Source organism: Pelecanus crispus, chromosome 1 (genome assembly GCF_030463565.1).
Source record: "Pelecanus crispus isolate bPelCri1 chromosome 1, bPelCri1.pri, whole genome shotgun sequence".
Taxonomy (NCBI): domain Eukaryota; kingdom Metazoa; phylum Chordata; class Aves; order Pelecaniformes; family Pelecanidae; genus Pelecanus; species Pelecanus crispus.
In genome coordinates, this window is record NC_134643.1 from 144,634,604 (window position 1) to 144,660,708 (window position 26,105).

Here is a 26,105-nt window from a genome sequence, read left to right on the forward strand (position 1 = left end):
AGGGACACTGCCGAGTTACCTACAGAAGCTATCCCAGGAATAACCATGAAACACGGGCTGCGTAGCCAGCCAGCCATGTGGCGTTGCTGAACTCGGATCGAGCAACCTCATCTCCTTGAATCCTGAGGTCTGGCCTATCCAAGCGTCACTCAAGGGCCAGAGGCAAGGCCAGCGCCCCATCCACACTGCCCTCCACTGCCCGCAGACCGGGAGCTTCTGCATGTTATTCTCGGAAATGCCACGCAAAAGCAGCTTAGGAAGTTAACCGCTTACACGCAACGATTGTAATCAAATCATCGACCCAACCGTGCTTTATAAAACCACATTAAACCTTTGTATTCAAATTCAAGTCTCTCTTTGAACAAGTACTCTTTTAAGTAGTGACTTTAAATTAGTAGGTACACGTGGTTATTATAAAACAGTGCGAAACTGCCATGTGATCATCTGCAGCCCATGCTCTTGGAGCAGAAAACTAAAACCAACACATGAATGCATTTAACACCGAAAATAATCCTTGATACCTTCAAGCGTCCAATTCTTTGACATGAATTATAAACAAGCCTAACTGTCATTAATAACCAAAATCCCACATAACTGTTTTCACCTCAGGACTGAGTAACCCCTTTAGCAGTTATTCTTTTTCATTCTTTTCTCCTTCCCAAATGCGTATATTTAAGAAATGCAGCTGAAGCTAGCAGTAGCTAGTTCCACTGGAAGGACTAAGACACTGTGCAGATGCAAGTATAAAGAGAGGAAAATGCAGGAGAAAAAATGAGGTACGGATTCCACGATGCCATGATGATGCCATGATGCCTGGCGGGTCTTGCACCACCAGTTCAGTGCTAGGGCTCTGGTTTTGGTTTTTCTCAGATCAAATCAGCACTTCAGCAGCCGTGGTCAAATCGAAGGGAAGACCCTGCATTACAGAAATAGTGACTTTGGGCAGGAAGGCACTACATGATGTTAAGGGCGTTCTCTGCTTGTTTTTCTCTCTCCTACAAATCCTAGCCTAGCCTGTGAGCTAGAGAGGACACCTGTTTGACTCAGCCAGTTCTGAGGATTTGTCTAAGTAATGGCTGCCACCACCCCAAAGTTGCCTTACAGTTTACAGCACTTTCAGTAAACTGCCTATGCATCCTTCTTTGGATCCGTCATTTGCTCTTAAGAGTAATGTTGTCTTCAGCAGGCATCACTGCAGATGTGTAGCTTGCAGAGGAAATCGCGTCCAAAGTGGATAGGTGGTGCTTTGGAAGTCTTTATTGTCATTCTGATCATTTCACCCACTGTAACTTTACAGTCATATATATGTTGGGATGTAATTTATATATCCTTTATCATGTCCTCACCTAATGGAGAGTTCTACGTTGTCTTCTGAGCACTGCACTGAGGACACCCTCAAGGCTAAACCTGCCTGGGCAGACAGTGAGCCTCCGAGTGCAGAACCAGAGCTTTCCTTGTAGCACGCAGAACACACACGGCTGAGGGTGACAGCAGCACCACATACTGGCCGATGCAATGGAAGAGCCTGCTTCTAGGTGTGTGCCGACCATGGATGGACAGGAGCTTGCAAGAGTTCGTTCTTCAGTGATGCTAGATGCGTTCAATAGATCTTGGTCCAACTGGTCCCATTAAGTCCATGGTAAAATCCCATTGACTCACTGGAAGAGAAACAGCTGAGTGGGATGAATAGTGGAGGACAGCACTGCTCAGCAAGGCCACGGGGCAGCCAACCCATGTTCTGCAAGACATCTGAACTACTGCTAGAGGAAAGACGATACACAATCCTTTTCCCCTGGTTGCCAAGGATAAACAAAAATATGGACTCAAGAAAATGAATGCTGTATTTATAGTCTCAAACTTACAAATCCCTTTTAATATGTGTACATCACCAAACAGCCACAAAAATGAAATGAGACTATATAAATGGCTGGCTGCTGGAAGAGGACTCTTAGTAGATGACTGGCATTTATTGTATCAAATGGCATTTTTTCTTACAGCACTTTCTGGGACAGAAGAAAAAAAGGATACTGCACCTTTCATGTTCCTTGGACTCTGTGTCATTCTTTTTGCTTGAATTACACAACTGGTCTACATTTGGTGGCCATTTTAGGCTTTTAAAACTGTTTAACATAAAAAATATTTTTTTTCCAAAAATACACTGGGTTCTTTCTGTTAAAAGTCATCTTTCTCCTGTAAAAATCTTCCCCAGCACTGCATTCTTATATAAAGCACTTATTACACAATTTGCTGAAAGTGCCCTTGAGACGCTAAGATCTGAAGCATGGAGGATTTTTTTTTCTTTTAAACGGAGAGAAAGAAAGGAAAAGGAAGAGAGAGAAGAGAGGAGAAGCAGTCTGTCAAAAATTTTCATTGTCATGTCCACCTGGTTGCATCTACTATGGGCATACAGGGAAAACAGAAAAAAAAGGGGCAAGAAAAAGGAGAAAAAAATAGGAAGGAGAAGTTGGGAGTGGAAGGGAGAAATAAAAGGAAAACAAAAGTTTCATCCTAAGCCTGGGATCCTCCAGGCTGTAATATTCCAGCTGATAGAAAAACCACTGAACAAAAAAAGTAGTCTAGAAAATAGAAAGTGTTGTGATTACAAAGTTGAGCATTTCATCAGTACAAACTGGTCTTTGAACGTCCTTTGGGAGAGCAACTGTAGTGTCCAAATTGGAAGGAAAAAATACAACACCACATGGAGGAGGATTTTTTTTCCCTTTTGGTTTATCACAGCATTTTTCTTTTTTTTTTTTTTATTAATTTTTTTTGGCACAGCTTTTTTTTTCCCAGCCATCAGAGCAAGTTCTCAGACGCAAACCAAACAGTGCAATGCCTAGCTGGTGGCTTCATGCTTCCAAGGCTGAATGTTCCAGGTGGAAACCATTCCCTCCCCCTCTGAAGTGACTGTGTTTTTACTCCTTGATGAAGGTTACGGACAAAATACTAGACATCTGTGGCCAGGGAGAGTTGGTTTCACGGTACACTCTAACTTTGTTCAAGTTCGTACAGTTCTGGAGCTGTTAAGAATAGTTTTGAAGAGTGCTTCTCCCCACACATTCACTGCTGGTCCATTTGAAATTTCTTCTAAAACATTTCACTTTTACTTCCGCAGATCTAGAACACAAACCTGGAGAGAAAAGATTCAGCATTAGGAAACATTTCTGAAGGTGATGTGGAAGTCCTATTCATATACGGCTCCGTACACAGCCTGATCACAGCTTCAAATCAGCCTGTCTCAAGTACCTGTTTACATGCACGTAAGCAAGAGAACAACCCGACACTGGAGAAGACCCAAGTGAAAACCAAACCTTTAACATTTAGCTGGGCTTTCACTGGATTACCAACAAACATTTTGGTGGCACATCCCAGATAAGACTATGGGCTCTGTTTAATTGCCTGAATACAGTGTCTGCTTCCGTTTGTGAAATATATCCAAAACAGACGCAGAGGCCTGGCAGGCATGACACAGGGCCTAGAGCGGACACACGCCCATTCGGAGCAGCTGTTGGAAGCCAGGCGTGGCACCATCTCAAATGGCGCAACTACGCTCAAGCAACTGAATCATGTTGTACGTGTACCCTTTGTTAAAACCCGTTGAAAAATATTGCTCTAAAGTAGTTATGCCAGCTAGCCACGTAGAAAAGTTATTTTAAAAAGCTGTAGAGCGTGTTATAACATCTGTGCGTCCTTCACAAGCTCATCATGCTACAATTGAAATTTTTTTAAAGGAACATTAACAGGAAAAATAGTAATGAATAATCAGTATCTCTCTGGCAATATTTCTCCTTTACCATGTGATGACATCTTTGGGCGTCATGCTGAAAACTTCCTCTTTTAAGGAACTATTCAAGGGTAAAGTTCTTCTGTGGGATAAAACTTAGAAAGCCCCAGGACAACTGTTTATTAGAGAGTTGACTGTTGCGACCTGACCTTCATTAAAAATTGTCAGATGACATAAATAATGATAGAAACAACACTACTGTTGTTCTTATCAAATATGTATTTAAAAGTCATTCTCATCTTCAGTAATATTCACCTATTCCACAAGCATTCTTCACTTCCAGCAGGAACACCACCTCCTAGTATTCCAAAACTTTCAAAGCAGGAGCGTTTTTACTATACACAACTACTTATTTCTGTCTTGAGCTGTCTACCCTTCAGCTCTGTCCAGAGAAGGCAGTATGGCATGTACGGTTTTTTGTTGACACTCTCCAGAAGAGTAATCTCCACCCAACATTTACAGTGTGTAAAGCTTCTTACCGATCCGTCTGATGCGCTTGCTCCCACTTTGTCTCCTCTAGCATTCCAGCAGACTTCAAAGATGCCCCCGGTGCCTCGGTAGCTATGTACTAGAGTTCCACTCTACAAAGCAAAACAGCGTACAAACATTTGATACAGAAGTTCCCCTTCTTTTTCTCTGTTGCATGGCACTACATTAAAAAGAAGAGAGTGGTGGAGCAGGGGGGCTATTCACATCACCCAACTATGGCCATCTCCATAACGTGCTGAAGTTAGGAAACTGGTCTTTGACAATGAAGAGAAACAGGCTCCTCCAAGAAGCAATTTAGAGTAGGACTCTTAGACATCTGTTTTTGTCAACTTTATTACAGTAAAGGCCTGGGGAGTTAGGCTGAGGTGGTCTTTTCTGAAGTTTTTTGTTAATTCAGGCTCTGAGGCATCAATATCCAGAATTAAATCTGTGGAACTATGATCTCCTACTTTTCTCTAGTCCCCAGCCTGTACACCTTGTGATGATCTCCTCATCAGAAGGTATAAGGCAGCTGCATCGGACTCACAACTGAACTCAGCTTATTACTAAATAAAAGTATCACTTATTTTTAAGAATCCACATCTTTGCTTCACAAAGCTGACAGAACAATATGATGTACCTATTTTCATGCATGCTAGTGTTTTAGCATACAACGAAGCCTAAGCGGAAATGTTCTGGACAGTCACCTCAGTCCACCTGAGTGACTCAACTGTTATGCTGGGATTTGTATCAATCAATACAATCAGGTTCACCTTGGCTGGCAGGTCATATGCTACAGAGGTACATATATTTTCCATTTAAGATTTTGCTATTAATGTGTCATCTAAACCAGATGTGCTTCACAGTACCTGAGTATTCCATATATGGACACATTTGTCAAAGGACCCACTGGCTAGATATTTTCCATCAGGACTAAAAGCTACACTGTAGACAGGCTCTTGATGTTTTGTTAACGTATGGATGCAGACTCCTCGGTCAACGTCCCACAGCCGAACAGTGGAATCAAACGAAGCACTGCAAGAAGCATTCAAACACAAGCATGTCTTAATTTGGGTGTTAATCAACCTGTAGTTTGATACTGTAAATATTTTAAGAGAATACTACAGATTTTTTTCCCTTGGCTAAGCAAGAAATAATGTTTCAAACAGAAAAGCTAATATTCACTACAGCCTTTAAGTTTTTAGTGACAAGAACTTTATCTGTAGAACCGAATTCTTGTATGCGGACCCTTTGAGTTTACCTAGGGTGCTGGGTAGGATCAGATCACTATCCCTAAGAGGGCCAAGCTCCCTCCTTTTGAGATTCTACCTGCTATTATTCAGGAAGGTCAAATAAATATTGTCATTAATAGGATAAATGGTTCCAGAGAGATCTCATTCCTAATGATTTGCATTATTTAATGAATTAGCATTCTGTAACTCTCTAGAACTATGGTTCACTTTGTTTCAGTGCTGTTTTTTGCTACAATCCATCTAAATCCCAAACTGTGGGCTTAGAGAGAGGCAAGGGAAATAATTGGTACTAAAAATAATGTTAAAAGAACAACTCTAAGGAAGTGAAGTTCTTCCCCGTCCACTCCCAGACTAAGGAGTAAAATAAATAAACCAGCTTCGATACAACTCTTCCCAAAACTGAATACACCATGAACTGATTTGATAATCCATGATACTACCATCAATTGGCATTCTACAAATAAACATATTTCCCAAACTCAAAGAAGAATTTTGAACAGATTTTCAAGTGGAATTTTAAAGATTATCCAAGCTTTTCCCTCTTAGTTAACAAAGCTATAAAAATTGTCAGTATCTGCCCAGGTGCGTTGCATGACCCTGGTTAGAACACATTCCAACTGGCTGAATGGGCTGCCATCTGTCTCGTTAAGTACTTTCATTCATAACAACCGGATGCCAGATGTGAAGGTGCAATGCCAGATTTACAATCCTTTTATCAAGACAGCTGAAAAGTTAGATATCATGTGACTCAATTTCCCTTCTTTTTCTTTTTCCTTTTTCAAACACGATTCCTTTCCCTTTGTATCCCCGCCCCCCCCAATTTACAAACACAGGTACTTTTTACTGGAATTGTCTGCAGGAAGATTGACAGCAAGGTGACAGTAGAGTTACACATCAGAAAGATGATCCTTCTTCTTCTTGGTAGGAACAGAAAGAGGTATATTTTTACCTTGCTAACATGATGTTGGAGTTTGGGTTGCTGGTGCCTGGTCCTGTAGGACTCCATTTGATAGTATAAATCTCTTTGCTGTGAGCCTGAAGATCATGTACACAGGTATCTTGCTTCATACTCCAAATCTAAGTCAGAGTAATTATGAAGGGGAAAAATGGCAACGTTAGTAATCTCTTCTCAGCTGAATTATTTCAGTTCTATGTTATTCTTACTATTTGTTTATTTAAGATCTTGACACACATGCATACACATAAACATAATTTAAGTTTGTTAATGCAGCAGTTTGGCACCTACAATGTGCACACATTAGAATAACCCCATTAAGGGAAAGAGCTACACATTTAATAGTATTTATTCAATAGATCAGAAGAACTAAATAGTTGCTGTACTCGCCCCATAGCCTGTAACTATATTTTCATACAGAAGCTTAAGTTACTCTGTTTAGAGAAGTTTAACTAGACGTTTAAGTCACATATTACAACAGCAGCCATTTTAAAGAATGAAAATAACGTTTCAATAACTGCTTAGAACCTAATAATTTTCTCTTATGCCAGTCAAGAGCCACATCAAATTTTCCTTTTCCTTCTGAACTCCCATTTTTTTCCTGATGTTTTTAACAGCACAGACAATGGAACAAGATCAGCTATTTATGCAGTGTTACATGGCCAAATACTTCAGCACGAGATAAAGAATATGCTCACAGAGATGACAGGTAATTTAGTACATCTTCAGCTAACTGAGAAAACAAGATGAAGCTAATTCACAACAGGGAAAATAACTCAAATTTAGTCAGTCAATTTCAGAGAGATACCATAAATGTAGTAATGATTTAACTCACTTGTTGTAAGTCAGCACTATGAGGGAAACGATGTGCTCTTATGCTGAATTTTCATCAGCATACCCAAGTCTGCTTTTGGAAATGTTATACAAAGCTTAGCCATGCTCTATGGCTAACAGGTAACATACGTTCCAAGAAGTTGTTGGAAAATATCAAGAACTCCAAAAAAAGAGATAAAAAAAGAAGCCAGAGAGGACTGATTTCCAAAGGAAAAGGAAGAATCATAACAATTGCCTGAAGAGGATTTGCAGTCTCCATCACTGAAGATTTTCAGAAACAGGTGACACAGGGGATAGCAAACCATTAGCTCTTGTGCCAAATTCAGTGGTCAGAAATTTGAACTGGCATCAACAATGCTGCAGCACAGTGGTTTTTAAAACACAGCACACAAGTGAGCACCAAAAAATGTGCTACCACTGGGTCAGGATGTTTAAGCAGTGCAATACTGGTTGCTACTGTACTGCTTTGTGGCAGCAAAACAGACAAGGTGCTCTCTTTCAGTCTCTTCTAGCCCTATTTTCTGTAAATTTTCAGTTCTGTGAACACTTCAGAATAATACATCTAGAATCCAGAGGGATGAAAACTCAAGTGGGTATGTGGCAAAGACAGAGCAGAATTGAGCAGAACTCAGGCCACCTATGAAGAAACAGCATTCATAATGCTGATGTTCACTTAGCTCCTCAAGTTTTGCTGCTCTTTCAGTTTCAGTTCTTTTAGACAGGCTGTGTGCATGCTAGAAACATCTCTTACTTTAGCTGTGTCAATCAGCAGTGGAAAGAGGTATGAGCCTTAATTAACACAACTATACTATGGGGAATCTGTATTACTGTTACGATTCTATCCACAAAACCGTATCCTCCCTGGGATGATTGCTTTGCTCAAGCAACCAGCATAGATCAACAGGCCAGCAGGAGGGCTTTGCTGTTACAACATACAGCTGTTCCTACGTGGACATAGCCTTCATTCAGTGCGGCTGGGAAAGGAGAATGAGACAGGGAGGAGTTTGGGCTGGAAAAGCTCTATTGTGAAAAGTATTTCTGCAAGCCCAGACTCCCCCTTTATTAGCAATATTTTGCTGGTACAGTGCAATGGCCCAGGTGTGCTGGTAAAGCAACCTATGCTGTGTGCGAGCCAGAATCCAGACTCATTCCAGCTCGCTTCAGGCACCTAACAGAGGCATGTGCATCAGCAGCATAACTGCCTCAGGCCTGCCATACAGAGAGTGGATAAAGATAGGCATTATCAGAGAGCAATTCAGATTTTTAGTGGGCTCTGAATTTCTATGTCCTGGCCCATTGCTTAGTATTTAAAAAAAAAAGCAAAACTGCTCCAATGAAATTACTTTCAGAAAAAAGACTCCGAAGGGAAAACTCTTTGTTTTTATATTCTTTTCAAACTGTAATGAATAGACTACTTCTTAGCATAGGGTTTGTGCCTCTGTTGACAGACAAGCAGGTGTATATATATATTTGTATATTTAAACTATCACTATTCTGTGACAGTGATGTATCAGTCAGTTAACACTTATTTTGACAGGATGTCCCAGTTTTCCCAGTGGCTGCTTCTTTCTGTTCGATCTTTCACATTGGCTTTAAGAAATATGGGACAAAATGAAACTTTTGTTCATGCAGTTTTAAGTGATACAGCGATAGCATTCTGGAGAAGATTAAAAAATAGACATAATTTTTGTCTTAACTTTTTGAACAGCAGGAATGGAAATTCTATTACCTTTAATGTCATATCATCGGAGCAAGATGCTAGCAGCATGCCAGATGGGTCCCATTTGATTGCATTAACCTCGTTCTGAAATAAAGAGCGATTTTATTAAGTAAATATTCCCGTTACCTGCATTGTACTGGGCACCCAGCAGAGGGCACTCAAGGCTTATGCATGCAACAAGTTCAACCACAGATTACAGCCCTGGTTGCTTTACGGGTGAACAAAAGCAGTGCTGCTTCCATAACACGCTGTTTAAGTGTCATTTAGGAATGGTAACCATTTTGTGTTTGTGAACAATACACACACTCAGTCTTCTGATACATGTTCTGGCACAAAGTCTCTCATACTCCTTTTTCATATGCTTGGATTTAAATAAACCCTCAAACCAGACAGATTGATGATACAGCATTAACTTCTTTTTAAAATTGAGATATTTCTTCAGTTAATATTCTATAGATCCTGGAGATACAAATTTTCAGTAGAAAATACGGGTGGGGTGTAAAGTTACGTGGAGTTTATAATTCTTAGTATTGCAGCTCTACAACAATGCTGGTCTCTCTAAACAGCGGTGTATGTTAAATGAAATCCAGGATGGAATATTGAATAGTTTATGATGCTTTCTCTATCGATCTTTCTAGCACTGTGTAACTAACTAAGCCTAGTGTATCCCCTCAGTGATCACTAAGTTTTCTGTGCTTTTTTGAGGGTCATACATATGGGGAAAAAGGCATTTCATAAACAGGGAAAGATTGTTTTTTAAAACATAAATTGGCTCAGGGTCTCAGTGAAAATAATCCTGGAAAATATTTAAATTTTGCTTTATCTATTTTACATGTTTCAGTCATAATTAAAAGGAACTGTACAGATACTTTTAAGAAAAAATTTGGATCATGTGTAAAATGGTGCATTTCGTATAATCATAAAAAACACCAGTCTGTTGGTAGGAATGTACAACGTATCATGAAATATCAGTTTAATATCAGTTTAACCATAGACCAGCTAAAGGTCTCCAAATACACATTTTTCCTCAGTGAGGAGAGCCAAGTTCTGGAAGTTAGTATCTGAATTACAGGTCAGTATACGACAGCAGTTTTCTCATGAATGAAAGCTAGAAAAAATAGCCTTTGATGGCCATTAAATACCAGCAGGAAAAGAGGGGGGAAATATATCTTAAATAAATCTTATTAGATTAAATTGATTCTAAAACTGAACAATGGCTGGAGGTAAATTTTTCTCTCCTTATTCATAGTTCTCATTTACGAAAGGAAATTAAGCCAGCGGAAAACAAAATCTTATTTATTAATGTGGCCTCAGTCTGCAGCTCATGCTACATATAAATAGTCTCACTGTTGAAACTGCAGGTTTTGCCTCCTATGGTGATTTAGAGCAGTTTATCCCCTCTCACAGGCAGTGAGCCACTCCTGAGGAATATGGTTTCAGGGATGCAATGGGATGTAACACCTTTGGTGCTAGGACACACCCTTCAAACACATCAGCTGCCATCATCGTTACATGCTGTAGTGCCTTTATCACTTAACATTTTGGACTCTTAAACTTACTGTGTGTCCTTGAAAGGTTTTAACGGGACGATCACAGCCAAGTCTGCATACATGAATGCACATGTCAGTGCTGCAGGAGGCAAAAGTAGTGTTGTTCTGCCAGTCTACATCCAGAGCAGGAGCTGTGAAGTACAAACAATGGAAGGAACCATCAGGGAACACAGCAAAAAACCAGCTATCCCAAATCATTTTCCTCCTGTCACCCATCTGGATCAAATGGACTAAAAGCTACTTCTTGGACTATCACTTCTTGGACTATCACCTACTACCAGTTACAGGGATGATAGGGACTGTCTGAAAGGCACAAATTATTTTTTCTCTTGCAGTGGATAATCTGGATGCTTTGCATGGCATCTATTTATGAGAATCTTTTGGGTTAAGTTATGTAAGAGGGGGCAAACCAATCTGCCTCCCCGCTCCCAGCTGCACATTGCTCTGGGGCCATCTGTACCATTCATTCTTCTGTAAGCCAGCTCAATAAAGAATCTGGAAGACAACTAATCCAGAAAAACTGTGGATAATTTCAGCTGGGTTAGAAAAAATGTTCCTGTGAATGTCAGACACAACACACGGGAGGGAGAAGCAGCACGTGGCCATCTTCCTTTGCAGTAGCTTTATGCAATGACTGATGCAAACCTATCGTTCTGTGCAGACACGTGGATTAATAATACCTACATTCGGTTTCATTTGTTTGGGGATTGATTTAAGATAGGTACACTGATCAAGCTGATCTGAAATGAGAGGAAGAGTTTCTGTAGAGGGTTTGGCATTAACTAGAACTGAACTAATGAAAATTTGTACACAGATAGCACATGAACATGTAACTAGTGCCTGTGTGCAACACACACAGTTCGCAGAAAGTGTGGAAAAAGAAAAAAAAAAACCAACAAACCCTTGTACAGCATGTCACTGAAGACTAAAAACATGCACATGAGTAGGAGGGAACTCCTGACATAGAGCTTGCTTGTGTTTCTACAACTGCTGCTTGTTTTTTTGCTCAGGAAAGAGTTTAGCTGCCCTCCAGAGGATGACATAAGAGTTGCTAAAATATAGAAATCCTCATTCTCAGCACAGTCCTGTGAGAAGCAAGTTTATCATTAAAATGAATCCAAGAAATGCCTTATTATTGTTTTAATTTTTATGAACTGCAAAATGAGATTGATCCACGTCACCTTCTGAATCATCAGGTAGCTCTCTAAATGAGACTGGAAGGCTGAAATTGTTTCATATACAAGTATTTTTTAGAATATTAATGAAAAAGCTCAATAATTCTGTGTGACAGGTAAGGAATTTCTACATTGCAGAAACATAAAGGAAATTTGTGTGAGGAAGCCAGGTTACTTCTGAGTTTTCCAATCAACATGAATGGGGATCAGGAAACAGTAAAGGATTTTATTTCTTTAACTGTCCGTCTTTCTTTTTACGCTGCAAGCTTTGTATTACTGTTTCAGAGCAAACAAAAATCTATCTTCATTAATAGCAGTATGCCTTCAGGGCTAAGATCTAGTATGATATGTATGAGTTGAAAAGTAATTTTCTGAGAGCTATTGACACTTAAAGCGATGGATTTGCACCACAGCATAATTTGAATCATAGAGTGTTGATAATTAATACCGATTCATTTATTGGTGTATTTAATCATATGTTTACTGAATAAGCAACTACATAAAATGGCCTGGAAAAAACAACCAAACGTGGTTTTTGATGCAAGTAATCGAATTGCCAAAGCATCTCCAAAACCACAGGATACTAGCCAATTGCATAAAAACAATTAGAATGTCATCTAATAAAAGCAGCAACAAATCCTTAAGAAATGCAGCTAAAATAAACCCCAACAAGAAAAGTGTTACAATAATTATCAGTTAATTTGAGCTTTTTCTGAACAAATTTAGGTGTGATTCAGAATTAGCAGCTCAGAAGAGGATAGAGTTAAGTGTCTGCTTGGAGTAATTCAGAGCACTTACATGTCTAAAACTGGGTCATACAAATACCTTTTACGGTATCACTTAACCAATTTGTTTCTGCATGCATAGACATCAGTCCACATCTATCAGTAGATGTGAAAATTGGATTATTTCCCTCCATTTTAAAGAAATAATCTCTGTGAATACATATTTAGATCAAATGCCCTATGATGACTCATAGTTTTGCAAAGAATAATGAAACCCTAGAAGCTACTTATCCACATACTTACATATTTTGACGATAAAATCTTAAAGTTACATGGGAACATCGATGATATAGAGGACTTCAAGACCTAGACAAAGGAGTCTTCCTTATGTATTTTAAGATGACAGTTTTGCCCATATGGGTGTAAGTTGTTGTAAAGCAGCCGAGAGTAGAAAATTTATGTTATTCCCAGGCCAACTATCTCCAGACTTCAAAGAAGTATGCAAAGAAGTACGCCACACAAGTATGTGTTAAAGGAACTGTACTCTGTCTAGACTAGACTTTGAATTGTTAAAATGCCACCTTTAATCCTTATGTAGACCAGGTTTTCAGATTCCAGATATGGAAAGAAATTTGCTGTTCGTTTGTTCTGGTGAATAAGTAATGCAAAAAGAACGAGGTGAGGTCTTTGTGGCTTTGGACATACGTGAGGACAAAGACTCCAGATGATTTTAAGGGGGTTTTTGTAGGACATATGTTTTTGGCCTATCAACAATTTCCTTAATAACTAACTGCTTTACTTCCCTATGAAAACATATTTGAAATAATGAAAAAAAAAAATTACCCTCTCCACATCTCCACTTCAGTTGTATCTTACAGTCCAAAGACAAACAGCATGCGTAACAAGAATTTTTTAAAAAATCTATTCATGCAGACGAACACGGGCATATTGCATTGGAAGACATAGTTAAGCTTTCAACTTGCTAAAAGGGGAGTGGAGTGATACATCCTTGATGCACATCACTGCTGTGACAGCTGCACGTCAGTGAACATGATTCTGAAGGGGCAACCAAGTTCTGAATCTGCAACTACTTAGATCAATAGTTAGGGATCAGAAGGCTTAAGAGTCTCATTACATCACTATACAGTGCAAAGTTTGCTTTCATGGAACAGTTACGATAGATAAATAAATGCCACAGTGAGAAGATCTTGTCAGCAGACACTGACTCCTCTAAACTGACAGTTGCATTAATGAGCGAGAAGATGAGTGACAAAAATGCAGAGCAAGGATTTGCTGTGCGCAGGGACATACTTTTTGTCTTCTATTGAATAACCATTTCAATTGCTACTGCATATTAATAACATCTGTGAAAATGTGAGAATAAGAACAACTACAAATTGAGTTGAAAAGCATGCACAAATCAATGTTTTAAAATCAGTAGTAAAATACGTGTAGTAAACCACCATTAAGTACCTTGTGAAAGCCTGCTGTATTTAAAAATGGGTTAGTTAACAGTGAACACACAGGAAGATGAACATTTCTAGCATCAGAATCTGGAATGTTTTGGTGGTTTTAAACTCAGTTTGACTATAAAAATTCTTCACTGACAACTTATCCAGTTTGGATCATGAATTCAGTCATCATCTTACAAGTCTGGTCTCAAGTGAATTTAAGATTACATCACTGATTGCCTGTTACTCAAGATTACTTAGTATCTGTGACATCTCCTGTCTTCTTGAAGCAGACCAGATCTACAAACGACCATCCAAAGTAAAGCTTTGCTGCAGCAAGGTTTTGAAACTCAAGGTTGGCAGCTGACTTGATAATCAGAGAAAGCAAATACTGAAGAACTTCAAGTCAAAATTAAAAGCTAAGAAATTCCTGAGGACGTTCATGCTTGCAGCGGTGAATGCAAGCTGCATGAGAGATCTGCCTGTTTCTGTCTCAAGTCAGCTTCATTGCAACAGGAGCAGAAAGAGTGGAAGAGATCCCAGACACCTCCACTGAAAAGTCTATTCATAAATCGCCACTTGGTACTATTCAAGCACATAGATAATAACAGAATCATTCAGCTAGGTAGACATGGCTGGTGTATAAATCCTCTCCTAGAATGAGCTTGACTTTCAAAGCTGATTCTCACAGAACCCCATCTTTCTGAAAAAAGAATAAACCCACAAGCCATGATACTCAGCATGGTGAAAGCACAAAAAAACTGGTTCAAACTTCTTTCTGGCAGATGCATTTTTACAAAAGGATAAATTACATTGACAAAACTAAAAAATGCATTCCATTTTACTAACAAGAGTTATGCAGAAATTACCTGAATGGAAAGGAAACTGCTGTTTAGCTTCTCCCGTGTGAGCATCCCAAATTATTGTTGTCTGCATCCAAAGGAAGGGGGAAAAAAGAGATTAGTGACTGTCCAGCTCAGAGAAAACAAACAGAGAGCACCCTCACTGAGGAGCAATTCTAAAAGATGGACTGATAAAATTACTGACTGCAGAGAGCCTTGTGTGCTGAACAGCTGAAAAACCAGAAATCACTTCCAAATATTACAGAACAATAACCTAAGTGTAGATAAAGAATTATCATGCCTACAGAGGAAGTAATGTAACTACTAAGAACGGGCATATTCTCTCTGAATAATGCTAGAAGATGGCACTACACATTTTTAATAACCATTTTGCTACAGCTGTTTCAGTTATCTTTTTCAAAGATGACTTTTTCCCCTTTTCAAAGATGGAAGTTGAATTCTATTCCAAAACTACATGGTACTACATTTCTAACAATTAAACCACCAAGTGAACTGCTTACCCAGCAGCAGAGTACATATCACTTCTTGCCACTGTGGTGGGACAGACTAAAACTTAATTTGCTTACTACAGGAGTAATCCATACTCACAGCACACGTAAGCAACTCCCCTGTAGAGCTCAATACCACCTTCTGAGTGAATTGTCAATTTACTGGGAGTCTATGCTTCCAGAAAATAAATTAAGGATGCCTCATCTTGCTGATAATGGATCATCTAAGGAATCACTGCTGTTACTGGGAACATAAGTTTGCCAGAAAAATGGAACTACTATTGGGTGACAAGTGTAGCTGAATATAAGCCAGTATTAAAAGGAATAAAACTAAGTTTCCATTTTCACAAGTATGGGAAAATATAGGGCTTCATCTAGCCTACAAATCAGATGTACAAGCCTGAGCTAGTTTCCCTAGACTCCCCTCTGTCAGTAGCTGGAGAGGAGCCCTGCCAGTGCATCTCACTGCAACACCAGCCATGCAACCCATCACTTGGAAGTGTCATTTTTCTCTCCGAATTTTATGAAGGAAGCCAAAGATGACATACACATCTAATTTTTAGACAGCAAAAGTTAAGCAAGATGAACGCTGTGTACTTTCCAGTTTCAGTTCCAGTGGATTTGTGCTCATCAGCAGCAGTCATCTGTTCATTTTAATCTCTAATATGCACCCAACTGAAACTACCATGTTTTGTTTGATTTGGAGTTCAGAACTACCATTTTTTTTTTACATATTTGCATAGGAAGCCATATATATTTTATTCAAATACAAGTGTTTCAATAATTAAATGAGCTAAAAGGTCAAGTATCTTTAAGATCACTTCCTTCCTGGAGATAGTTAGTTGATAAAACTATAAACATAAGTAGCAGAAGCAGTTCTTCCCTTAACTGAGAAACATTTAAGATACAATTTTAGAGAGGGGGCAAGTGGAGGGGTTTTTTTTAAGTAAAATCTTTCAAATAAAAACAGTACCCATTTATGCAGCCTCAAAAATGTAATCAACGTGCACTAAAACATATTAAAGAAGTAAGCTCTCCAGGATACCTGGAGGAGAAGAAAATAATCTGAAATTCAGCAGCACAAGCTCACTGAGTCAGCACATTTACATGTTAGAATGATGTATTTTTAAAACTCACTTTATCAACACCAGCACTTAAAATATAATTCCCCTTTTTGTTCCATTTCAGGGCAAATATTGGACCTTTATGTTGACCTAATGTGCTTGCAAGGTTACCTGGAATACAGAAAAAGTTAGTATTACAATTTGTTTACAAATAAGCCAAATTACAGTTCAGTGCTGTTCAATGCTTAAGAACAATAAATGTTGTCTGACTTACCATCTTCTGTCCATATTCTTGCAAAACCATCATATGAGCCTGTAGCCAATAGTGTTCCATCACTCTGTTAGGATATATGTAAATGACAAAGGTCAATACCAGATGAAATCTGTTTCAACCAACATTTTTCTTTTCTTTACTTTTTTTTTAAGGTTTGTGCATTGTGATTTATGGGAAATCTGAGTCCACACATTGAGACAGATTATACTATGATTTAAACTAAAGGTTATTACTGCAGACAGCAAAGAGAAAATAAAACACTCTAACATACTGTGGAATACTAGGCTACACCATCAGATAAGAGTAATTTAATCAAAAGGATTAGAAAAAGAAAACAAGATACAACAAATTCTATGGGATTCTTCCAGATAACAAACAGATACTACTTCTTAGACATAAAGAAACTATAAAACATGGACAGATCATCTAAATCCTCACTAAATCCCAGTTCAGTGAAATTCAGGCACGTCTGTTTGAAAGAAGGACCTAAACACCTAAGCCACCTACACTTACGGTTAACACCTTGAATGTTATCTACCACATAGCAGCTGCCTCCTACTTGTCTGAACACAGAGTCCCACACATGCTCAGAGGCACAGTACCATGATGGATAGCCTAAGAAAAGTTGGATTCATGGGTCCCAATTAAGGGAAGCGGGAATCATAATCCACAAATTACATGTATTCTGCTGGAGGAAGCCCTTCACTGAAGGATACCTCCTGTGCAGCCAACAATTCTAGAGTTATGGGCCAGAATGAGAATAATTAAAAAGGAACTTGACTCTGCAAGCTGGTGACATGGGTACTGCTGGAGCTGGGTGTTTAGTCTTTAAACATTTCAGCACCTTGGATTAGGAGTGAGATTCACCCCATTTATCTCCAGACGTCCAGAAGTTAGGAGTTAGTTTAAGAGTGTAACCTAGTCTCCCTCTATAGCTAACAGCATCACCCACCTCTGGAGTGTAATTCAGGATCCCATTTGCTTTAGACTGCCCAGACCAGCATGAAGGCACGTCTCTGTTTCTGCTGACTTAGAGGGAGTCTAGATGACTAGTTTAGATGGTTAAATCTAGGGGAGATAAATCCTACCCTTGGTACCAAAGGACATGATCTGAATATGGCCTCTAGAAATAACCTTTCTTATTATAACATAAATCACATAAACCAGAGAAGAACTGATTTAATGTCACCAGTGTGAAAATTTCACAGTGAAATATGATTAATCTTGTGGTTCTAAATAAACAATAAGGGCAGATGGCATTTCTAGCATCATGAATAGAAAATTAGGAAAAAGCATAAAAACATTTAAAACATATGTCCACTCCAACCCTCCAAAAACAGTGAGTCAGAGCAGTTGTAGATTTAACTCAGATGTATAATGAAGTAGGGGAAAAATATCAAAACCTAAGCCAACTTCACTGTGATATACACTTATCTGGACCACTGATGAGAACAAAGGTGATGAGAGCAAAAAGGGAAAAGGGAAGGAAAGCTAAGGGACTAGATATACAGTTTAACCAAATTTGTTGGTGGTAATTCACATTCTTTGGAAAACTCTAAGTTGGAAGCACTTCAAGTGCTTAAATTAGGAACATTTCCTTACATTAAGTACTAGCACAATGCAAGTGAAGTATCAGTGATCAATGAAGTCTGGAAAGGTAAGGAACTACTACAGGAAATACCAGAGGATGCCCTATACGTTTTGGACAACTTTTCTCATAACTATTCTGCACTTTTGCTTGTTTTTCTCTTTCAATTACTCTATTCCTACTCCTCAATTCATTTTTTCCCGACTATTTTGCTTACTGTGATATCCACAGGAAACAAGTAATGAACATTCTTGGGTTTTATCTTTATTTGCTTTGTTAATCTACCTGTGCTTGCTGTACTATTCATCAGCTTCTTTCATTGTGTCAAATATACGATACGTAGGGGAAGCTGATTTGTGCAGTGGCCTTATCTTTTACTTTTGTGAAGCACCTAGCTCACCTGAAGGACAATAATACTGCAGTAAGATAACTGGATCTTGGTCTCTGGACAGCAACTGAGACTGTATGTAACTGCTGAGAATCCTTTCTGGTACTTAATTTTTAAACTGTTTTCCTAAGAAAACAAGACTAATGCGATCACTCTGTACTAATAGCAACGGACAGAATGCAAGTGATCTCAACATTAATTAAGATTCCTGCAAGGTTTTGTAAGTTCTTTTTACAATGCTTGGTGGCAGGAAGGAGACATGAAACAGTCTTAATGCTGCCCAAAGACAACGCCCAGACACTGGGGATTCTTAACAATACCTGTCTTATCTGCTCACTTCACTCTTCTCTGTGCATGACCATGTTATCTAAGATAGACGGTTTTACAGGATGAAAGTAAGAAGGATCAGGCAAGACAGTTCCACCCAGAAGGTGGGTAGGTAAAGAGAGAATGACTACACATGCTCCTACCAAGATAAAGATGATAATGTGAGCATGTTTTGCTATGCACAGTATAATTCAAATGGGAGAGGGTCTTGATAGTCCGACCTCAACAAAAGGGTTGCTGGTGCTTGTATCTCCTCACATGCCAAAATAAAGTAACTGTGAGATGCAAATACATTATTCATCAGGCTTCATTACTACACAGATTGCTTGTTTAATCTTCATTCTTACAGCTAGCTAAGTTTATTTTTACCCATGCTCCTAAAATAGAGGTATAAATACATCACTATTAAGCTTGAAGATGGCAACAGTCCTGGAAAATTATAGCATATAGAGGAAAGTTCGGCCTACTATGAGTATTTGCAACAAGAGGTCAGTAGGTTAGGACAGAGCTTCTGGTCACCTCAGATATAAAAGATATGGAGCAGCAGCTGTAATTGCCTCTGAATTAAATTTAGACAGTTAAAAAACATACACAGTCTTAGAAGTTAGCTTACATTCCAGTCCAATGAAGTCACATCCTTATTGCTGGGGACATCGTGTCCTCCTTCTCTTATGCAGTGTCTCAAAACTAGTTGAGTGGAACCGCTGTTGCTGTTTTCATTGAGATTCCATATTCTGGCCGTTGAATCTCCGGATCTATAAAAGCAATTGTGCAGAGATGAAAACTCCTTTTGGTGTCGACCCGGCAAACAAAGTAAAACCCTCTATTTCTGTTTTCATTGAGAGAACATCACAGCCTTTAAAATGTAATTTTTCTTTCCAATTCTGCCCTTCCTGCTCTCCTTATACTTTTTAAAAAATGCTAACACATATTTAAACTATACATATCATCTGAATCCACATCATTTGCTTCATTCAGAAAAGTTTTACCTAAAGACATCTGCACTTGATACATAAAGTTGGCATCACCGTAACTGAGATAGTCTGGGGGAACTCAGCATTAAAAATATAACACTGGGGAGATCCAAATAAGGACCGAAACACAAAGGCTGTGCCCACATGCCTCCCATAAAAAGTGTGCACAGTCCCATTAGCTCCCAATGGCTCGCCGGGTCCCTGGTGTTCCTCTGGCGCTGCAGTAAGCGCTGAGCACGGCACGAGGGGACCTGCAGGGTCACCGCCTGCAGAGGTGCGGAGTGTCACCTTGGCAGCAGCCTCGGGGAAGGGCACCTCTAGCAGGGTGACAAACGTGCTGCAGTGCCGGCTCCCTGGTCCTGCTGGGGTTCCTCTGACAGTTACTGCAGGGAGCAGGAGGTGAACTTAAGGCTGCCTTTAATTAGGCCACGTCCCTTTCATAAGGTACTTCTGTTCAGGACAGACCAGAACATAGCCTCTGACAGAAGCTGTTTGCAAAAGAGCTTCTCAGCATTAAATCAAGCCACAGAACCTAGAGATTAGGAAAGTAGGAAGGTAATTTGAATTCATTTTGCCTTGTCTACAGTGTCCTTTGCTGTCTGTAGCTTGGCTGCCTAGCTCATATTGTCTGAAAAAAGTGGCAAAATAACTATTGACGTAATAGAGTATTTTTTCTTGGTGAGAGACACCCAGCAAGCCAGACTCTGCATCAGGATTTTAATCTATTTTATAGACCGAATGTTTTCTAGGGAGATGTTTTTATTGCAGACTGAAACTCTGATTTTGTCTAGAAAAAGTTGTGAGGAGGAAGCAAAGAGTTTATCATAATCTGCTCGTAAACAATATATTTATTTTCACTTCGTATAAATCTTTCTTCCAATGAAAAACATCTCTGAGGTCAGAAATCACTTTGCAACAGGGTGGAAGATATTACGCTTTCTAGTTTATTGGGATTTGTCTCTCGCTCCCCTTCTCCCCCCCCCCTTTTTTAAACAATCAATAACAACTACAACCAAAACAATCAAAGTACCCTGTATTGCTTGTTTTGTCCAGAGGGTAATTTTCATTTACATGCAGTAAGTAGAATCTTGGAGTGGAATTAGGATCTCTTTTATATTTCCAAGAATTCATACAGTCAAGGCAAAATTTCATTGTCAATATATCTGATGCTTTTCTTTTTTTAAAGTAATGACTAAAACTTCCTTTCCCATACACTAATAAGGAAAAAAAGTCTTTCTTCAAAGACTAAAAACCTGAGATCCATTTTTGCTTTGATACGCCATGTTTTACTAAAAAGAAAATCCACCACAAGAGAGTATTAAATTGTCCTCTGGTCTACTAATAAAACATTTTAATTATTTATACTAAAAGTACCGGGCATATTTTAAACACCTCACACATCTTCGAGTGCAAGTATCGAACTTGATTGATCTTTGTGTATTATTTTACCAATAATTTAGCCAAATTTTACATGAACAGTTCAACTGTAAAAGCGAAAACCTCTCTGCCTGTATCAGTGGCTCTGAGCTCTGCTGGGTCATGGCACGCCTGGGGAATGTGCCCCCATCTCCTCTGAATCCTTTGTGTCAAGCTGAGATGTGACGGCTGGCCAGGGCTTTGCCAGCCTAACCACAAGATACTGCTGTACAGCCATTCTTTAATTTTTGGCACAAATCATTCACTTTAGTGATTAAGAAATAATTTTAATCGGGCTAATTTTTGCCACCATACAGACCTGTGATTGTCTAACATAACCCCACATTTCTTCAGAGGTCTGGAAAACTGAACAACAATTTTGCACGTTGGCTAGAAAATTAACAAAGTTAATCATGAGGCTCAGAAGTTAAGGAACATTTTTTGTTGTGATGATTTACAAGAATGAGAACATAAGTCTTTCATAGGCTTGGGTTATTGGTTAACATGCTAAGTAGGAAATTCCTTCAGCGCTGGCTTCTCCATTATATAGGACTCCGGCCAGCCCTGCCCCCTCATTGTAATAATCCAGTTTGTTATTGGACCCTGTGAATAAAGTACTCCGCCACTTGGCTATCAAACACAATATCCTATTTGCTAGTTCTAAAAGGGTTATGTTTTGTTTTTCAACAGTTTTATTTAGTCAGTTTTCTGGCGATGCTTGGGCAATCTTATTTTCCAGTATTTTAATTTTGTTTTTCCATTTTCTTCTTCCTAAGGCTACATAAGCTATTATGTGTCCCTGCAGAGAGGCTTTATAAGCCTACCAGTGTGTGGCAGGGGTATTTGTGTGTCTTCGCTTTTGTTGCTGGGAAAAAAAAAAAGAGTATTCTCTGCTCTGGAAAGTATTCTGATTTCTGTTGAATGAGTCAGTGAACCCTGCCTTATTAGAGGACCATAGTTCAAGCACAATTCAGAAAGATATTTAATCTCCTTAGCCCACAGAAGCATTTCTATCTGCATGATAAAGCAGCTCATTCCAACATGCAAGTCATGAACACTTGGGTAAGAGGTATACTGTTCTGCACTATGGTAGAGTACTGCCAAATTTTAGGAAGGCTTAGTTCTGAAAGAATGTTATTTCATGCTCTCCAGCCCTGGTATAATCATGAATCAAGGTGGACAAATGTTCGCAGAATTTTATTTGTGACATAAAATCCCCGTTCCGTAACTGTCAGCAGAGAGGTTAAAACCGCTGCAGTTGGGTAAAGAAATTTGCAAGACGGCCGTTAAACATTAGTATTTCTAATCTTCAGCTGCAAGTCTTATAATCACTGTTATTTTGAGATGCAATATTGCTAATGTGTTTTTAACACTTCTGGCTGAAACAGGTTACACTTTTTCTTATTTTATTTTAAAAGAGATTATTAAAAGCATAAAGGGAAGGGAACTCCTCCTCATAATTTACATAGCTAAATGTTCCTTAATAAAGCAGGTCTCTTAAAGTAAGGGCTTACTTTTCCTAGGCAGTCAGTAGAGGGAAGTGCCTTGGAGGTATCCAGAGGGAGACGTCTGTCCCACTGATTCTACAACATTGCTCCCTGCATCAGGTTATTCAAACAGACCTCACCTAGTAACTGACCACTTCATGTTAATGGATTTGATGCAATGAGGAAACTGGCCCAAATAAAGTCACCTGCTAATGAATAAGCACTTACAAGTTAGCAGAATTAACACCTGGCACTGTCTGGGGAGGTGAAATCAACTCCCTCAACCTGGTAATTCAAAAGGATTATTCAGCAAGATAATTTACAATGGATCCTAAACCACTGAGATGAGGACTACAGTAACTCAAACCATTATATAAAACCGAGAGATGACGACAGAAGATGGCCTAGAAACACCCTTTCTTGCTTCTCAGAGACACGGCCATAACTGAAAAATCTCGAACAACAGCTTTCATGGCTAATTAGTTTGTTGACTAAGGAGAGCAAAGGTGCACAGAGCATTCTGCAAGAGACAAAGTTCCCCTGTGTGAAAGAGGCTGGTGTAGATCAGCAAAGATAAGCAAAGAAACCCACTGCTGGGTTTTGGGAATGACGCCAGGTCCCTCTGCTCCACAGCAACGAGAATTACTTGAAGGGCATGGCTGGATGTAACAGAACAGAGTACGCTCTTGGAAGCAGCAGCTGAATGTGCAGACAGAGCATCCTAAATTCAACTAGCAAAGCTTTGGGAGTTCAAGGCTCTGGAAACCTTGACATTCACAGGTATACTTCCATGCTGGGAAACTGAAGCACGTTCAGGAACTTGTTGGGTCACTAGACCATGATCACCTATGCTAGCAAACTGCTAGGTTATTCCCTGGCCAGACTCTGGTCTGTTTTAATTAGCACTCTAGCTCAGGGCCCTGACATTCTCTCTGAATAACTCCTGGGCATGGCTTGGTGGTTACAACGGTCCAGGGACAATTCCCAGTGTGCAGTTTGTTTGGCAGCCAGGGCAGTTTGCTAGCACAGATACTGGCCATTCTGTGCCAGTTGGCCTCAGTGCCTAGGAATATTCCCAGGCATGGTTAGTTTACTAATGTGGACATAGCTGTAATGGGTTTCTGCACTACCCAGGGAACACAACCATCTGTAATAATTTACATATGTCATAAAACTAAGATATTGAAAGATATCTCATGGAAGAAATCAGTCTTTGAAGAGGAGGACGACTGAATTTTAAGAGCAAAATTGGGATTATGGCTGCAAATGGCCAAATTTTCACATTTGGCCATGCACCTTTTTTTTTTGACCTGTCCAAAACAATAGAGGCAATTTTTGTTTTGGAATGTTGATTTCCTTCATAAAGGGTAATTAATCCTCTTACATGGCTGAATGTATGCACTTTACTGTGCATACATTGTACTGTACTATTATGATGTTTCTGTTCATAACATCTAAGCATTCTTCTCATAAGCATCTGGTGACAGTCATGCCTTCACGGGTATCTCCAGTCTCCTCCATCCTCCGCTTTAAGGGTTATGGGTGTGGTGAAGGTGGAAAAGCAGCTGCAGAATATATTTTTTCTGGCTATTTGATCAGAGAAATTCCTGTCTCCACTGTTTTTTTTTTTTTAAATAGCCCTTTGCAAAGTCCAGACAGTATATATTCCTGTGCTAGCCTTCACACCCTAAAAAGTCATTGCAATTGCGTAGATGGGACATCAAATATCAAAATCGCTTTCTATCAGTGGGATACTCACTAAATCTGGAAACCAATGCTCTAGTTTTGGGTAATTCATTCTGCAAACAAATCCCCTTACACAGCTTGCTTCAGATTAGGTTGTGAACCTGCATTATTCTTTTAGCGCTTTGAAGATTACATCAGGTTGCTGTCTAAACTGCCGCTAATTGTTAGAAAAATTTGTTGCTTGTATAATAAGGCTTGAAGAAAATACTTTGCCATGAATTGAGATTCGATTGTGCTACGGACTGTATAAACAGAACAAATGTGTTATTTCCCTTATTTAATAGTCAGGTTTTTATATGTATTTCTTAAGAAGACAACAGATGGGTACAATCAGGCAGATGGGAAAACAGAAGAAAACTACGGACTGGGCAGCACAATATGGCTATCATAGAATCTAACAATTCGGTGTTTGCACATCAGACTAACTGCAGTTTTCTTTCTTTTTTTTTTTTTTTAGCATTACTTTGCAAAGGACAAACAACTGCAGCATATGTAGAATTTGGGGAATTTCTCCCCCTTGTTTAATTGGTGCCATAATACATAGTTTACCTGTAGATGATAGCTTGCACTATTATTATACCAGACATCTCAAACACTTCTTTGTGCAACAGCATAATCAGACAATCAGCTCTCTTCCTTCACTTTAATTTTTTTCTGTGCATTCTATGCCATTTCAGTCATGTAAACTTCATCAGGCACTCACTGCTGCATTACCTGAAGGCTAACAGCATCACATACTTTGTTTCTTATGAGCAGGCTAAAATCTAATCAAGATTCACATGAATCTAAATTATCTGCATTTCCATTGCATTAGTCTGCATGAGACACAGCACCTGACTGTACTTTCTAGCTATGCGTGTATTTATGTGCTTCCACAATCAGTAGCAAAGCTTATTAGTAAGACCTATTACACTGAACTTAACTGAAGGGATAGTGAGGGTACTCCTCTACCTTAGACATCTGACTAATGGTTCTTATTATCATCCTCCAGGTTTACCTGAAGCTGTGCAAGATATCACTGTCCCAGGGATCCATACCAGTGCTTAGCACCCTGCAGCAAAGTTAAACACTCACTGGTTCCTCCATCACCGCAGTACATACTCTGGTTTATTAAATGGCCCACAGTTTAAACTATGCACACTAGGACTGTGAAGCTAGATCCTAGGGAAGCAGTACAGTATGGCAAGCACTGGCAGAGAGGTGAGTCAGACACGGGGAAGTAGTTACCAATGCTAAAGCCAGCAGATGGGGTCTGAACACCTATACTTAGGAGGCTTAACTCCCTATGTAAAGAGCTGAGAGATGTAGGTACCTGCACAGGGACAGAGCACTTAAGTAGATGCCTAATTTCAGCTGTGCAGATATTCTCCAGAATAAAGCAGCATTCTTCACTTCATCTCAGGTGCCACCAGGTGTCCCTAAGGAATAATTCTGTATGGTATCCTTTCTCCCCACCAATTTTCCTTTTGATAATAATGTGGGTGTGCTAACTCATCACCTGAAGACTGTTCTCCATATAATTCAAATAAATAACATAATGGATAAGTTTATTATTAAAAAGTATATTGTTTAGGA

The 26,105-nt window shown here is 39.3% G+C and overlaps 1 protein-coding gene across 1 annotated transcript in view; it reads right to left on the reverse strand.

Annotated features, from left to right (window-relative positions):
- Nucleotides 1–463: 463 nt before the first annotated feature.
- The window catches only part of TBL1X (transducin beta like 1 X-linked), a 92,809-nt gene continuing 67,167 nt past the window's right edge, over nt 464–26,105 (reverse strand). Inside the window, exons 6-15 of the mRNA XM_009489705.2 lie at nt 19,521–19,662; nt 16,605–16,668; nt 16,404–16,501; nt 14,785–14,845; nt 10,574–10,695; nt 9,024–9,098; nt 6,455–6,582; nt 5,122–5,287; nt 4,264–4,365; nt 464–3,130 (exon numbers count right to left, since the gene is read on the reverse strand). Coding sequence (XP_009487980.2) covers nt 3,104–3,130; nt 4,264–4,365; nt 5,122–5,287; nt 6,455–6,582; nt 9,024–9,098; nt 10,574–10,695; nt 14,785–14,845; nt 16,404–16,501; nt 16,605–16,668; nt 19,521–19,662 — 985 coding nt within the window. The 3' untranslated portion in view covers nt 464–3,103. The remainder of the gene's footprint in view (nt 3,131–4,263; nt 4,366–5,121; nt 5,288–6,454; nt 6,583–9,023; nt 9,099–10,573; nt 10,696–14,784; nt 14,846–16,403; nt 16,502–16,604; nt 16,669–19,520; nt 19,663–26,105) is intronic.